The sequence below is a fragment of the Geospiza fortis genome, unplaced genomic scaffold (assembly GCF_000277835.1).
Source record: "Geospiza fortis unplaced genomic scaffold, GeoFor_1.0 scaffold237, whole genome shotgun sequence".
Classification (NCBI taxonomy): domain Eukaryota; kingdom Metazoa; phylum Chordata; class Aves; order Passeriformes; family Thraupidae; genus Geospiza; species Geospiza fortis.
This window is the reverse complement of record NW_005054319.1, coordinates 327644-343814: the sequence shown is the minus strand read 5'-3', so window position 1 is coordinate 343814 and position 16171 is coordinate 327644. Positions and strand designations below refer to the sequence as shown.

Genomic DNA, 16171 nt, shown 5'->3' with positions numbered 1-16171 from the left:
GAAGGGTAATCACTTTTTTCTAAACTTTTGACTTTAACTTGACTCCCAGAAATCTCCAGTGTGATGAACATTAAGGTATTCCTGAGCTGTTAATGCAATTTGGAAAGCAAGTCCTCACATTAGCTTTCTTCTCCTTTTATTTCATTTTCTTGCTCATATTTCCGCTCAGTTTGACCAAAATCAGTCCCTCATTGGATCTCTATAACCTACCAGCCCCTAAATGTGTTTGCTCTGTTCTATCCCCAAAAAGTGATGTGAGAGAATTCAAACAGCACCACTGCTACTTGAGCAAGTAAATGGGATAAAAGCCAACATCAGGACATTAAATAATGGACTTCAAGCCAGTGTCAGCTTTACCTGGAAAAGTCCAAAAACCAGTGAAACAGAGGGAATGATTTCCTCCAACTCAAAACTCACCAACCCATCTCCATACTATGTTTTATAGCAGTCATCTTAGCACCTTAATCCTCACACTGACTTTTTTAAAGAGTAATAGGTACAACAAAATTATAGGTAGTATCTTCAAGTAGATTATCTTAAAAACAGAGAAGCTACAGCACAACAGAACTAGAAAAGACTTAAAACCAGCTCAGTTAGCAGAACAAAAAAAAAGAATCTGTGGTACTACCAAGGCAGTGCTGAAGGCCCAGCCTGGATGTGCTCTAAAGCAGCATCCCTGGCAGGTGGGACATGGGAAAGTGCTGCAGTTGTATGGCGCACTCTGGTTCTTGCCTCTATACTTACACATTTAAGTCATAGCAGTTCTTGATGAGGATTAATTCTTCAATATATTCTTTCTTCACATCTGGGAATCTTGCTTCCTACAGTAGGAAAAGGTAAAGGTTATATAGGTATTAGAGAAGCTGTGTAACAGACATAGCACCTAGGACAGGGATTTATATGTAATTAATCAACAAAATCCTGAGACTCGAGGCAAAATGGTCAAGAGATCATTTATAGCCATCCAGCCTTGCTCCACAGGATAAAGGCTAACAGCTCTTTCTCAAAGGAAGAGTGAGGGCAGGGATGTGAAAAGCCAAGAGCACCTGGCCTAAGGTGACATTCAGGCTCCATAAGAATGAACTTCAACCCAAGGAAAGGGAATATTTACCTCCAGCATGAGCAGCAAGGAGCTCCACACTATGTGCTGAAATACAACATTCCAAAGCAAAAGGGGATAAACCAACAACATGTACCCCCACCCAATGAGCTCAGACAAACCAGCAATGAGACCAGAACAGAAAACAAACCTTTGGTGGCATTTCTGTGAAGGCTCTCCCAGTGTTTGCTGCTCTCTCTGGGGTTTCTCTACAAGTACTGCTACCATGTGGTATTTTGCTTTGCAAGACTGGACTGACACTGCAAGAATAGCCTCTTACCCATGTCAAAGGCTCTGAGCAACAAGGTCTTGGAAAGAACTGAATTTTGTTAGGCTGCTACTTAAAAAATTATTTTCCTCAACTGCAGTTTTCCTAAGTAGAATTAGCCATGGGATGTGGAGGGAAGACTTGGAGGGGATGGGGTGGTGGTGGAACATACAGACACATAAGAATATGCCTATTTGCAAGATAAAATATTCAACAAGCCCTCCCTAGCAATCAAGGAGAGAGGTGTGCAAACATCACACACATGAATCACCACATTTTTATTTAGCTTTATTTATCATATATAAACCATGCTGCCCAAGCTGCTGGATATACCAAAGGATAAAGAGTGTCCTTCTTGGTGGCTGTTGTCACAGCCAGTGTCCCTCATGCTAAGCTTCACACATGGAGCATGTGCAGTTTAACATACAAAAGTCCTCATGGTGCTTATCCAGTTACTCCTTGGTGCTGCTGCTTGAAAATCCAAACTGCAAGGGCAACCCTTACCCTTGGCCACCACGGCGGCATTAACATGGGCATGGACCACCCTCCTTTAGGAGAGGCAGCTGAAAGCAGTCCTGGCTCTCAGCCAAGTGCCTCTAAAACTTCTCTACTCCACCCTGTATCCCTCTGCTACTGTTTAGTGTCCCAGGTTTACTCATTTAGTTTTATATCCAATCTTAAACCAGCTCTACAGTGTTGGATTAGGAAAGAACCAGATAAAACCAGACCAGATCCAAGAGGGTCTTTCAGGCAACAGACACAGATTATTTCATGTTAAGTAAAAGTTTTCCAGGACAGCTCATCACATGCTCCTCACCTGGTGCATGGCTGAATCTCAGCCAAAGCAAAGAGGATTTGCAGCTATGCATTCCGAGCATGTGAGACTCCACACACCTTGAAAAACCTGTCTGAAAACATCACACACACAGGAGGCAGAGGAGCCCTGGGAATACTTACTGTCTCTCTGATGAGCAGCGCAGTGAGGTCCTGCTCCTGCCCAGCAGCTCCCTGCTCCGGCACGTCCCCCGAGCCGAGTTCACGCGAGCCCTGAGCGGGGAAGGCGGGCCCGGGCTGCTCGTTGTCTGTCCCTGCCGGCTGAGCCGGTTCCTCGGGGGGATGTGCGGGCTGCGGGGAGGCAGGGCCGGGAATGCCGTCCTGGGGCGGCTCGGGCCGGGGGAAGGCGGGCCCTGGAGCCTTCCCTCCGTACGCCTGCAGAGATGCCGGGTTTGCCTCTGGCTGTCCTTGCTGAGGAGCGCGGCCGTTCGCCACAGCCCGAGGCTCATCTTCCTGCGGCGGGAAGTGCCGGGGCTCCAGCTGGCCCTTCTCCTGCATCTCCCTCTGCTCTGGGGTAGTTTTAGCAGCTATTCCTTCAAGTTTCTGCTCTGGCTCCAAGTTCTTTCCTTGCCATTCCCGAGCTTCCATCCTTTCCTCCTGTTGAGGTGGAAGGTTTGCATTCTCCAGACTAATGATTTTTGTGTTATCAGCAGGCTGTGGACCCATCTTGATCAGTGGCAGCACACTTGGGCCAGCCTCCTGGCTACCTGTAAGTTCAGATCTGGGCCCATTCGGCTCAGATGGTCCTGGCTGCTGCAAGGCAACATCCACACTCTCACCCCTGCTCGGTCCAGCATTGCTCTCCACCATGAGGTTACTCCCATGTCCCTCACAGGGCACAGCTGAATGCTGCAGGTCTGTGCTCAAAGGCTCCACAGCACTTTTGGATCCTCCTTCTCCCACAGTGTCTGCACCCTGCCATGGAGCAGCAGGTCTGATGACATTGGGACGCAGAGGCTGCTGATGCTTTGGGGTCTGAAAAGGACATCAACAAGAGAAAGGAGGAATTCTTGTCTGTGTGTCAGAATCCCTGCTCCAGATATTTCTGCATCTAAGAAAACTTCTGATGGGAAACTGATAAACAGTCTGTTCAGCAAGATGCTTAATAAAGCACAGAACTGCAACCCACACATCTGTGTCACCAGCCTGTCCCCAGGTGCTACAAGAACCTTCAGCACAGGGGGGATGCACAGGACTTTCAAATTGGAATAATTTCCTAAGCTCACCTCAGTACTCACTTCCCTTCCAGTAAAATACTCTGGGAAGGAAGAACTAACTGATGACATATTTGTGTTCTCACCAATTTATTTAAACAGGCAGGAACCAAAGCTCCAAATATTAATCTCTGGCCTTGTTCTTGCCTCTGGCAGGCAGACTGCTGTATGCCAACAGAGCCTGAGTGTTCTCTGCTGCTGTTTTCAACTAAGAAGCAGAAAGGTCAGCTTTGCAATCCATTTTCTCAGCACTTCTGGTTAATTTAACAGGAAATTGGAATATATTCTTAATATAAGACAGATATGAAATGCTGAAAAAATATCAGTGCCTGCAACAGCCCAACATGAATGCAAATAGCATAGAAGAATATAAAGCATACAGAGTACATCTATAAATCAAGTAAGGCATGGTTTGAAAACATTTTATGGAAGATCAAGTCCTCTTGCAAAGCACTCCGCCTTGCTGGATTCAAACAGACAACTTTATGGGAGCTACAACCTTCATCAAGTAGAACTGAAACTACACAATGCAGTTCCACAGTCTGGTTCTCCCCTCCTGTGCCCAAAATATGACTAAATCAAGCCAGCAAAATGCCATCACTTCACTGTTATTGCAGACATCCTAAGCAGACTGCTATAACTAGGCAGGACTCAGAGGAATGCATCAGGTATTGGCACAAGACTTGCCAACACAGGCCATGAATACAGCACAGCAGCTGCAACAATGAAAAGTTACCTCTGCTAAGATGACTATATCATCATCTTCTTCCTCAGTCTGCTGCTTTTCTGGCATCTCCAGCAACAAAGGCAAATCTTCATCTGAGGAATCTGATATTGTGATAAGACTTTCATCTCTGTGGTTTATCCAGTCTGCAGAACAGTAAGTAAAGTTGAAGTCAGCTGTTGGCTCAAGGTAAATAAATAGAATTACAGGGTACATGTAGCACTGAAACATCTGAGAAAGCAATTTTCCCATTTGCACTGCAGGAAGAAGCATTCAGAGGTCACCAATTCCTCTGCAAGGCATTGTAACTGCCACTCCTGCATCCCTCAGCCTCCAGCAAAACACCTGCACAGCTTCAGCTCATCACCACAACACTGCAGGGACAGCCACTGACACTCAAAGAATCTTCTACTGCCCAAACTCCAGCACGAGTCAAGCTGCTGCAAAAGTAATTACAAACAAGGCATGTAGGGAATACTTCTGCAGAGAAATCCTGAACCTTCAGTATCTCAGGGACATTGCATTTTCTTTGTTAAAATGCAGTGCAATCTAGCAGAGATAAGGGTCTTTGTGCAATTCAGCCTCTTCTGAAAGAGAGACCTTGCAGGAGTACCTTATGCAGGGCCAAGATAAGGCCTGTGGCTGTGGGTGCAGAAGATACCCTGCTAGTAATGACAACCTTGTGCCTCAAGGTTTGTCAAGAATGGAGTACAGATGCTGCTCAACAGCTGCTGGAACACAGGAGAGAGATTCAAGGCAGAAATAGAAGGTTTCTGTACTGCACAGAGAACATGCAGCTATGCTTTCCCTAAAATCTGACATGTTTTGGCTTATTTTTTAGCATGAGTGTTCATTTATCACCTTTCAGGCATACAGAGAAAGCCTCACTTTAAATTCCTCTCTTGAGGGAGGGGTGCCAATGCACACAGCCCTGTGAGAGCATAAATTTAGGGTCAGCCTGTCTCCTGTGGGGTTCTCAGAAGGATGGATCCTCCTTGGATCTGCTGAAACACATCTACACAGTGTTCCCAAGAAGTCAGCAATATCCCTTGAGGCAGTACAACGTGAGAAAGACAAGAGCCAAATATTTTGCATGCCTGCATAATATGAAAGAGTTTCTGTAGGTGGCTAAGTCAGTGTAACAGTAGTGTGTGATGTGACAGAACAGACCTCCAGCAGTTCCCTGGAAGTTCAGGGTCTGTGAATCCTGCTGCTCAGCAGAGTTTCACATGAGTGTTTTGGAAACAGGCACAAATCAGTACTCACCTTTCCCTCTGTGATTGCTGAAGCTGTTCAAGTTAATCACTTCTTCATTCCCACCTCTCTCTGCCATTTTAAACAGCTGCACCCCAGAGTGTCAATGCCCCAGCATGGCAGTCAGGCTCATGTGAGGAACTGGAAGATAAAATAAAACCACAAGGGAGTCAGGCAAACTCAGATTCAGCCTAAAGGGGTTTTTTCAAGATTTAGCTGCTAGGGGTTCTCCTGGCTCGCCCAGCAGTCTCTCCATATGAGTATTTTTCTGTGCCCTCCTCTCAGGACCTGAAAGGAGACATGTTTGTTATCTTGTGTTCCAACAGTTAAGACAGTGGACTGAAGAGTGCAATTAGGCCAGAGAAGTCTCTCTGGAGGAGCAACGCAATCACAGAAAAGGAGGAGAGATGCAGTTATACCCAAGCAGGACTCAAACCCTCCCAGTATGTGGACTTTCTCTTGTTTCCAACCAAAATCCAATGCACCAACCCACACAGTGCTGTTTCTGCCACCATCAGTTGGTGAGAGGGGCAAAATCCCCTTGCCTGAGCTGTCCCAGGGCATCCCCACATCCACCTGCATCTCACACCCCCAGATGATGTCACTACAGCCACCCCTGTCACACTTACTGCCAGGGAAGTCACACACAGCCTGGAGGGGAGCAGCCAACAGGGACAGCACCATCCCAGCCTGAATTCCCCGAGTGCTGCCAAGCTGAGGCACAACTTCAGAGCCACCAGAGATGCTCCAAGCTCATTTCCACACCCCCCTCATTCCTGGTGTGCCAGAAGGAAGCTGCACCCTGGGCAGAGCAGTGTCAGTGTGTGGTTTGTGCCTGCACTGTGAAACAGCACAGGAACATTCCAGAGAACGCTTCCTTACCACCATCTGCTATTTTATAGAAGAGATTTCCCTGATTTACAGCGAGGGTTTGGTACAAATTCCAGGAAACACCATCTGCTCTCACACCAAAAGGAGAGCATGACAGGAATCAGGCTCCCTCACAGGACTTGGCTTTTTGAAGCTAAGCTTTGCTACCCCCACCTGTTCTGAGAGAGGCACAATGAATTGGCCAGAGGCTCCCAAACAGGATTAGGGGGCCAGAGGAATCACTGCAAACTAAACAGGAGGTTTCCATTTTATGCTCTGTCAGCTTACAGCTCTCCATTCCCACTATCAGAGAGAGGCTGAACACATACAGGAACTCGAATCACAATTTGATCACTGAAAGGAGAAAGGAGGGTTTTTTCTTTTATTGGAAAGTATTCATCTCCTCATTGCAGCACAGAGGAATCTGTACTATTAAATATTTACTGATGCATAAGCTGGAAGAAAATGGTGGGTCTGCTATAAAATCCTTTTTGCTAGTACACAAGAGCAGTATAAATTCCCCCTCAGTAATTCTACTTAACTTCCTCTGCAGGGAACAGGATTTGCAGCTAGGACAGTAAAATGAAGAAATTAATTCAGATGCACAAGATACAATAATAAAAATTAAAATGTACAATTTAGCACTTATAAAAGCCCAGCAGCACAGGCTTAGTGCCTGAGGGAACCTTCTTCAGAGGAAACCTCCAGCATAAAGATTTCAAGGCTTGCCTACAAACATCCACATTTACCTGATCCTTGATCTGGTGATGGTCCAATTTTAAGTGGGAAATTGGATGAGGGAACAGCAAGAGGCCTCTTCTAACCAGCATTATCATAAATATGCAACTGACCCTGCATTTGAGCCCTGATACCTCAGTAGCACATCCTAATTCCAGTAAGCAGCTCCAAGGTTATCATGGGCACATGGTGCTTTGAAAACACCAGAAAAGCAAAATTTTGGGGGTGTTTCCAGTAGATTCTTAATTTTATGCCTTATAAGGAGAAATAAATCTTTATTTGCCAGAGTGGCATGAAAGTGCTGTTCCACCATCCCAGGTAGGTGCTGGAGCTGCAGCTCAGGGGCTGGGTCACTGAACGTGCAAACTATGGCCTTTGTAAAAGGTCACATCCACATTATTACAGTTGTATTTTCCCTGGTACTTGTGCACAGCAATCACCTAGCCCTGCATAGCACTTTTCCATCCTTAGCTGCCTGACTCCTTTAGCAAACAAAATCAATTCACTTCTTGTCATTTAAAAGGTGGAGAAATGGAAGCAGGGTAGGCCCAGTGTGGCCAAGGTCACCAAGCAAACACAGCAAAGGATCACTCTGAGACTGCCTGGGAGGAACAAGGACATTTGTGAGAGCCACAAACCAGTCCTTGCAGCATCAAGTGGTGCAGACAGGGGCTGGACAGGTGTGTGCTCAGATCTGCTCCAAGCAAAGCTGAGTGGTTGGATATTTTTCTCCTCCAGGGACTCGTGGTGCATTAGCAGGGCTGGCTGCTTCACAGTGGGGTGACACTGCAAATGCTCAGCACAGCCACCAAAAAAAAAGAAAAAACTTCTTCTCCCAAACAGCTCAAATGGTGCTTTGTCCAATGCTGGCTAAGCCCCAGCTGTTCAGATCCATGAATGATGGATAAGACACAAGACTAAGGTCATATTTTCTATGGGCCCCTCTGGCTCCTCTAGAGAGGAACTTGCCCACTTCCACCTTCAGCAGTGAGAAAGAGGTACAGGGAATATTCTGAAATTAAATTTGGGATAAAAAACTATCTGTACTTCCATAAAATAAAGTGTGCACACCACCAAAATGGTTTAAAAGCAGGAATATAATAAATAGCATTAACTCTAATACACAGTCAAGGCAACAACAAAAAAAAGCCAAGGCTGGAAAGAACTGGCAATTCTTCCTACTTCAAAACAGACTGAATAAAACCCCAAGCAGTTTAATAAAGCCCTGCTTTGAGAGTGAAAGCCAAGCTTCCACCAAGAGCTAGCAATTCATTTTGTCAATACTCAATACAGAGCTGAAGTTTAAACAAATATCCATAAGCATGGGCCAGTTCCATCTAGTGGCATGAATAAGAAGTTTATTCATGTTTATAGCACCAGGCCGCCAAGAATGTGAAGTAACAAGATCAAAGCCACCCTGGGGTCTTGCCCTACATAAACAATAATAAAAAAGCAAGGAAGACAGATGGAAAGAAGCTATTCCACACCACCTCAGTGATTTCAGAGCCTATTTATAGGCAAAGAATAAGGCTACCTATAAGCAGGCTCTAACATGCCCATCAGCTTTCCTGCAATGCAGTCAAGGACAGGAAACTTGAACTGTTTTAACAGCAAAGCAGTCAGGCAAACACTTCCCAAACTTTTTCATTTTTCTTCTTTTCTTAAAAGGCTCCCACCTGCACCACAGCACATCAAGCTGGATTTGGGACTTGAATCCCTATAGCAGGATCCAGGTGACACAAAATTCTCATCATGACTTCTAAGACACCCACTGACTGTGCAGGGAGGACCCACCACACTGAAGACGCGGTCTCACCCAATTTCACCTCTGTATTACTCCATAACTCAGTCACAGAATATCCTGAATTGGAAGGGACCCACAAGGCTCAGAGCCCAGCTGCTGGCCCTGCACAGACAGCCCAACAATCCCACCTGTGTCTGAGAGCATTGTCCAAACCCTCCTGGAGCTCTGGCAGCCTTGGGGCTGGGACCATTCCCTGGGGAGCCTGTTCAGTGCCCAGCACCCTCTGACCCAGCACACAGCTGTTTCACTGTGCAGACAATAAAATCCTCCCCATTATGGTTCTTCCTACAGTGAATTCAGAGAAGAACACATTACCAGAAAGCTACTGGAAAAAGCAGAGCCCACCAGGGACTTGGGTTTAGCAGTCCTCTGAAGTGACAAGACCTCAGACCGACAGCTGAGGTCACAGGGACTTCCTGGACAAGCTCCTCAACCATGCAAAAATATCATCCACAAAACCACTGCTTCCAACCACTACTATGAGGTAAGGGATCAGCTGCTACGAGGTGAAGCAGGTCTCAGGAGCACACAGAATGCTTACACAAGGATTTCCAAAACCCATTCAAAAGCCTTTTAAACACCACACGACACATTTTTAGCTTAACCTAAAAATAGCCACCATCGGTGCTGTGCATATATTTAATCCCCTGATATATGAAGGCGTTTCTGGACTGCAGTAACTGGAGCAGAACTCAAATCTGCTCCCTCCACCCCACATTTGTGCTGTGATGAGCATCTTCAGATGGTGCTGGAATTCAAACTGACAGTCAAGGGGAGAGCCCCCCTTCTCAACACAGTGTAATGCATTTCCCCCCCTCATTTACAGCATTTGAAATCTTGAACTCCCACATACCCAAGATGGGACTAGGCTCAAAGTGCTCTTGTCTGGCTGCAGCTCAAGGCAACAGGACTAGACAGAAAGCAGGGGAGGTAGGAACTGAGATCCCAAATGAACAGGGGGGAGGGAAAAAAAAAGAGCAACTTGAAAGAGATGTCAGCAACATCAAATCACTGTGTTTTAGCCTCTCCCCCTCACAGAACACCACTGTTGCTCACCTACACTGACAGAAGAGCATCAACTCCTACTTTGTGCCTGCAGGCAGCAAACGTGTCTGCTGGTAGCCTGCGAGCAAGGTGAATTTCTGGCTTATTTCAAGCTGCTAAAACAAGCTACTTAAATAATGCAGGGCTTGTAACAACCACCAAAATGAAAAGCTAAAAATTCAGTCTTTAGAAATAAAAAAAATAAAGCACAACAGAAGGGAAATAAACCAGCCTGACTTACTGTCAAGCATTTCACAAAAACATTTCAAAGGGTTCACCGTTTGCTGGGGGCTGCTCCTTGTAACAGGCACTGAGCAGGGAGAGTTTAACAGTGGTTGATCGTGTTAAGCAGCATCATCCCAACTGAAAATTAGAAATCCCCTGATCATAAGCCCAACAAGAAGTGCTGGGCACAAACAAATCCTATTTGCTATGCACAGGGCAGCTACTGCCACTGCCTCACACCCTGCAAAGGGACAGAGCCAGAGGGCAACACGTGGGGCTGCAGCAGGGCCTCTGCCAGCAGGTTTGCTCAGTTCCAAGCCTGGGGAAAGTGGAAAAAGCATTGATTCCAGCCCAAAAGCCTTACCCTGGCCTCTGAAGGCAGGAGTGTGTGGGCAGAGCTCATAGGAAAGGCCACCTGGTTTCAGCAGCACAATCTGCTACAGGTATTGGCCAAAAGCTCCTCTCAGGAGCACAGACCAGGGGTAGGCTTAGGACAAGAGCATCCACACAGCTCTGCCACCAATTTATGGACCTGTAGCATATGCTGAAGAGAAACAACAAACCTGAAGATCATTTAATAACAGAACTGGCTGGTGAGTTATAAAGTATTCCCCAAGTGTTTCCCACATTAGCAGCTGGCTTGGTTTACCACAGGATTTTAAACACATACACTCTGAGAAGGGGAAGACAGGATTCCTGAGATGTGAGAAAAATCAAGGAACAGAAACTGAAACGAACAATAAAAAGAGCCAGGTTAAATTTCTAGGGCAGAAAGCCACAGAACTGGTTTAACCACACCAAAACATATTATATAATACAAGAAGTATTTTTTGGCAAGTAAACGAAACCTGAATGCTCACCTGTCCTGACAGACAAGACACCCAACACACACAGTTCAGTATCCCAGCAGAGCAGCCACTATTTCCAAAACCACACCAGCCTGTAACTGGCTCCAGCAGCTCCAGGACAGGTCATGAATGAAGATGGAAATGAGGAATGAATCTGGCAGCAATCACAGCTTCCAGTTACTTCCCAAAAGTTCCCTGCTCCTCACCCTCTCTTACCCAAGGAGAAAAGCACTGAAGGGAGTGATGCTCTCTCCTCCCAGGCTCACCACGGGTAACTGCAGAGTCAGGAGTGGGACCAAGAGATGCTCCAAAAAGAGAGGCTACAGATTTACACAGGACAGGCTACCTCAGTGCCACTGCTCCAGGCTAATGGAAATTGCTTACTCAGGGGCAAACAAGAGAGCAGATATTTAGGGATTATTTGGCTTCAAATCCCCAACTAGATTTTTCCCCATTTTCTAAGCCCACTCAGGACTTACAGGAAATATCTTGGCTGTTTGTACATCACAAGACTTCTCATCAAGCTTACTTGCAGTTCATTTCATCAAGGACACAGTATCATAATTATTAATCACAATTGTTTGAAGTACCCAATCACCATTTTTATCTGAAACACAAAGTACAAGAGGAAGGAAATGTACCCAAGTTTTACCTAATTCACTAACAGCTGGCCACATACATTGGCACCAGCTTTCCTTCCCAAACCTGTAAAATATTTGCATTTCCCTAGCAAAATAACTGCTCTGTGAGCTACTCTCTAAAATGTAAGACTATTTTGAAACAGCTGCATTCATTTTCCAAAACTGGGCAACACAAATGAAAATTTCCCATTCCTTTGAGCTATTCCCTGGTGATTGGCATCAAGGTCAACTTGTGGACATCTCAGTCCTCAGGCCTTTCCAGGACCCCCATCAGTCCCTCTGACAAAAAACAGAGCTCCCATCATCCCATCTCCCTGAGCAGCACAAGGCTCCTCATTCTGATGCATGCAAAAACCCACTCTCTGCACAAGAGGTAGAAATCTTTGAATCTGTCATTCTCCCTCCCCACAACTGAGTCCTGAAAAAAAATTAAATCTACAAATTCTAATTGTAAAGGAGAGTTAAAGCCTTTACCTTGAGCAGCTCATTCTAAGAGTGAAGTGAAAAATCAAGGTTTTGAGGGAGAAGGAGGTGTTCCTGGAGTTAGTTCCGGCAAAGGGCAGTACTCTGCCTGCCTCAGACTTCTGGCATGTGCAAGATCATCCAGTGTAATCCCTAAATCCAAAACCACCCTCCCACATCACAAACACAGGTGCCAGCTTGGCATTTCACATTGATGCAACAATTCAGACACCAGCAGCCCAGCACCTGGCTACAGACTTGCACACAAACCCAGCCTTGCTCTGCTCACAGCCTGTCTCCCAAACCATCATTTAGAAGACCTCATTTGTTCTGATTTTGTGCTATAAGGGTGGGGATGAATGGAAGAGCACATGAAACCATGTGATTTACAGTTCTGCTGCTTCCAGAGTGAGTTTTACTTCCAGTTTCCTTTCCCTGAACTCACAGCCAGGGGCTGCTTTGATCAGCACCAAGATTCAGTCACCTGTGGGTTTAAAGAGCTGGACTCCACAAAGCCCCAGGTGCTGCACATACCTGCCACAGCTCCACAGAGCATTAATTGCAGCTGCCTTCTCTTCTCCATAAACCCAGCAGCCACATGGAAAAGAGCAGGAGAAATGCCCTGTGAGCCCCAGGATATACAGCAGAGTGCTCCTCTCTTACTTGTACTTCACAGATCCCTCCAGGAGAAAGGACAGAGCATTTCCTCTCCAAATCCTCAGTAGTTTTCCTACCTTTTTTCTTTTCTTTTTTAAGGCATCCTGAATGCCACTTTAAAGAGCTTAACAGAACAAAGAAATCCAAGTGCAACCTTTTAAGTAGTTATTTAACAAGCTGGATGAATGTCTTCAGGAGCATTCAGGTTCCCATCCTAGCTCTGTTTTCACTGGAGAGGAAACAGAAATAAAGGATTTAAGATTGCTGGGACAGGCAGTGGCACTGACATTCACATGGATGAGCAATCAGGAGCCTGCTCAGCTCACAGCCCTGTCTGCAGGGGCACTGAGAGCAGGGAGAACCAGGCTGCACACAACCAGCAAACTGCTGTGAAAAGCAGGAGAGGGCTAAGTAGACCAAAACCAAAAGGGCTGGAAAGCACAGAGTCAGGTTCAGTTCCAGAGGCAGCCAGAGGACTTGAAAACCACAAGGAACTGACAGGCTCTGATGGATGCTGAGCAGCTGCCCATCAGACCCACTCAGGAAACCACCTAAGCTACACTTGGGAAGCTGTGCTCCAGAAAAAATTACAAGCATAATGCACCACCAATAAAAAATGTGGAAAGGGGTATTTTTGTATTTTATTTTAAATGTGACCTGAACTTATCACAAAAAACTTTGCTTTCAAGCACAGCACACCTCACCTCGTTCTCAAAGCTGCTGACAACACAAAAGCTGAGACTTGACCTTGAGGTGGCACACAGGGAAAAAAATCTGACTTACTGCAGCAACCCACCTTGGCAAAAAGAAGGTCTCTGTCAATCTGCACAGCACTTTCAGAACTATTGACTTAAAAGCCTGCCACCAACCCTTCCAGGTGTCAAACATCTCAGAGTGAGGGACTTCCAAAAAAAATGACTTCACAGGTCACATATTCTGCTTACAGCAGCCATGCCCTTTTTTTAGGGCCACTTTAAGCACCTGCACTTGCCACAGCTCCAAAGGTCAGCAGCCAGAAGCTGTGGCTTCATGCTCAGAAGGGTTTCACTTCAATACCTGTTAAGGATACTCATGTTCCCATACCACAGCTTGTTTCCTCCCCTCACACTGAGCTCCTCCAGCATTTCTTACAGCTTTGAAAGGAAATGCCCTGGAAAACAATTGCATAGGATTCAGATCAGATACCCTCCACACATGGTGGAATTGGAAGAACAGAATTAAGATGGCAAAATAAACTGCAAGAAGGGGGAAGACCTTAAACTGCAGCTTAAGCTGATACAGCCACAGCCTATCCCTACCACTCAAATTACATGTGCTCCTCCTGCAAGGTCAGGCACTTTGAAAGATGCTTTTACACAATCAATTAAGGGTTTAAATATACACAAAAGCCAGTTTAGAGCCAGACTGGGCCAACAGGCCAAGCTCACAGTGATAATTCTTAAATGGCCTTACCTACTCAGAGTAAAATACCAACAGAAACCCTGTAAGACAGGTGCCAACACTTGAGCAACAAATCCATGCTCTGCACCAATTTCTGCTGGAAAGAGTAAAAATAAGCTGCCTCTTGCACCCAACAACTGCTGCAGGAGGAGCATTGTCACAGAAGAACTGCAACTACCTCCTTGCTGCTTCAGCACCACAGATGACCACTTGTCAAAAGATTTTCCAGATGGGCAGCAACAGCCTTTGTAAAACTGGGTTTAGTTTTGTTTACAGCCACGTGTAGCCGTGCAGCCAATTCCAGCCCAGCAAGCTCTCAGCAGTGAAAACCCAGGGCAGCCTTCCAGGCTTGTGACAGTTGTCCAGCCTGACCTCACCCATGTCACGTGGCAGTGGCCACTGTGGAGTTGGAGTATGTTAAAATAGCAGAAAAGCAAAGAGGCTGTATTTGAGGTAAATACCACTGTATCAGAACAGAAAACAGTGAAATTAGATGGTGGCTGGATTTAGAGATGCTCCACATCCAGCATGAATCCCTTCTGAGACTACTAAAGTTCACAAATGAATGGATGATGAGCTAAAAAGCGAGAAAAGAGGAGCTGCACGTTAACTCTCCAGGTTCACAGTCCTGTAGATTAATGAGACTGTACCACCCATTAATCCCAAGGCAAACCAACATTCCACAGACACAGGACTACAAAAACCAGGGGGTCACACAGAGCAGTTGCCAAGAACAGACTGTTTCAGGCAGTGAATCCTGTGCCCACCCTTGGTCAACACACTCGTGTCCAACACCGGGTGAGTCCTCACAGCAGAACAGAAATTCTCTTCCTGGGTGTTGCACTATCAGACAGATTATTTAACTACCTGGGCTGGAGGATCAGTTAAACCAGCCACAAATTGCTAAATAAACACAAACACATCGAGCTGAGGAGCACTCTCCAGACACTGTGTCCAAGGCAGAGGTGCTTCCAGCCTGTGAGCTGGTCTGTGCTAGTCCTGGCAGATCCAAGGGCACCTCCCAGTTGATACACAATGAAGCTCCACTACAAAAGGATTCTGCTTTAACAATCTACAAGGAACTATTTACATTAGGCAAGTTACTGCTCCCATGTCTTGCTCATCCGTAGCTGGAAATCCCAGCAGCACAGGAGGCATTAAATGCCCTACCCTGCTGGTTTCCTGAAAGGAAAAAAAGAGCTGCTTTCCCTGCCTCCCCATTATGCTGTTGCTGTCATCTCCCTCAAATTGCATTTCAGCACATGACAGCAGAGCAGGGAGAGGAGGAAAGTCCTCAGCAGCATCGTGGCTGTGCTGCAGGCAGCTTGTCAGCACTGCTGTCCCTTCTCTCTGCCAACCCCCTGAAATGTGTTTGCCCAACAGAGCTTGTGCTTGCCAGGGGTACGTGGGCCAGTGCTCCTCCCAAGACTGGCCTTCAAGAAGAAATGATCTGCAAGAAGCATCAGGGAGAGGTTTCCCTTCCCCATCCATCACACAAAAACACATCATGTCTTTGGGATGGGATTTGGAAGTGGAAGTATAAATCTGTTCCTTGCTCTGGTTTTGCAAGGACTGAAAAAAGCCAACCCCTGCCTGCTTTCCTCCAAGGAATAACAGGAGCAGTGCCCACAGCTTGGTAAGAGCATCTCAGTCTGGATAAAGCAGTACAGAAGCCTTGTGCAAGGAGTGCTTTGGACAAAACATATTACTTGAGGCCATTTTTCATTCCTATATTCACCCACAAAGAGATTCCAGCTAGTGCAGATCCCAACCACCTTGCACTGCAGAGCAGCATCACGTGACGCCTCTACAGATCCCATCCAAATGTTCCTCTGAATAATGCAAAGAGTAGCTTGGCCTCCTTGCAGGGGAGAGCAGGCTGAGGGAGCAACACCACTGAAACCATTTCAGGCCACTCTGCCACCCACAAACACTCCCAGTTTTATTTCAGCTCATCAACTTCGCTTCTCATTACCAGGGGCAACCACAGCCTCCAAAACTCACCCTGGGAGCAACTGGGCACCACCAGCACCAGCACAGGAGTGGGGT

The 16171-nt window shown here is 46.3% G+C and overlaps 1 protein-coding gene across 1 annotated transcript in view; it reads right to left on the bottom strand.

The window, feature by feature from the left end:
* Positions 1-16171, bottom strand: part of RNF216 (ring finger protein 216) — a 76047-nt gene that overhangs the window by 56068 nt on the left and 3808 nt on the right. The window contains exons 3-6 of the mRNA XM_005420339.2: positions 5406-5534; positions 4152-4285; positions 2325-3176; positions 745-821 (exon numbers count right to left, since the gene is read on the bottom strand). Of these exons, the coding sequence (XP_005420396.2) occupies positions 745-821; positions 2325-3176; positions 4152-4285; positions 5406-5472 (1130 nt within the window). The 5' untranslated portion in view covers positions 5473-5534. The remainder of the gene's footprint in view (positions 1-744; positions 822-2324; positions 3177-4151; positions 4286-5405; positions 5535-16171) is intronic.